General features: G+C 44.4%; 1 protein-coding gene across 1 annotated transcript; it reads left to right on the plus strand.

Annotated features, from left to right (window-relative positions):
* Nucleotides 1-384, plus strand: LOC130808405 (uncharacterized). The gene has a single exon (XM_057673882.1). It carries the CDS (start codon nt 1-3, stop codon nt 382-384), a length of 384 nt encoding a protein of 127 aa, XP_057529865.1.
* The last annotated feature ends 456 nt before the right edge of the window (nt 385-840 follow it).

Below are 840 nucleotides of genomic sequence, written 5' to 3' on the forward strand. Positions count from 1 at the left end.
ATGTATAAAAAGCTGGCGGGGGAGAAGAGGCTTCTTCAACTTAATGAGTTGGATGAGTTTCGATTGTCCGCCTATGATAGTGCTCGGATTTACAAGGAGAAAACTAAGAAATGGCATGATAAGAGGATCCTCCCAAGAGAGTTTGCAGAGGGAGATAAGGTGTTATTGTTCAATTCTAAACTCAAGCTCTTTCCCGGAAAGCTAAAGTCTAGATGGTCTGGTCCTTTATTGGTTACTAATGTGAATAAGTTCGGTTCCGTGGCATTGAAAAATGAGAAAGGTGATGTTTTCAAGGTCAATGGACAACGTTTAAAGCTTTACCATGAAAGAAATGTTGTTGGAATGATGGAAGTTATCCACCTTCATCCTTCTTCCTCCTATTAAGTTGGTCGAACAAGAGGGTCGTGCGGGACCTTAAAAACCAGCACTTGTCGGGAGGTAACCCGATTGATGAGTTCGCATCGGTCTAGTACCCACCCGGGTCCCTGGAGACCTGCCCGGGTGCGTAGTCGTTGAGCCAAAAAAATAAATAAGTAAATAAATAAATAAATTCGGACCCACTCGGTTTTCACTTGCCCCGCCCGGGTATGCCACCCAGACCCGCCAGGGTGTTCCCTGCCCCGTCCGGGTCCGTTGCTCTCCCTCACCGTATTTCTTTTCTCCCTCATTCACACCTCACCTCACACCTTCATCTTCTTCCTCCATCAATTTCTCTCTCTTCCTCCATTACTATCAAACTCCCTAATTTTCTTTCCTCAAATTCTCCACTTTTCCTTCATCAAAAATACATAAAAATTTCACCATCCTCTTCCTCTTCTCATTCTCTTTCCCATTCACTAC

Source organism: Amaranthus tricolor, chromosome 3 (assembly GCF_026212465.1).
Source record: "Amaranthus tricolor cultivar Red isolate AtriRed21 chromosome 3, ASM2621246v1, whole genome shotgun sequence".
Taxonomy (NCBI): domain Eukaryota; kingdom Viridiplantae; phylum Streptophyta; class Magnoliopsida; order Caryophyllales; family Amaranthaceae; genus Amaranthus; species Amaranthus tricolor.

Coding starts and splice junctions, on each gene's coding strand:
- LOC130808405 (XM_057673882.1), top strand. CDS start 1: ATGTATAAAAAGCTGGCGGGGGAGAAGAGGCTTCTTCAACTTAATGAG.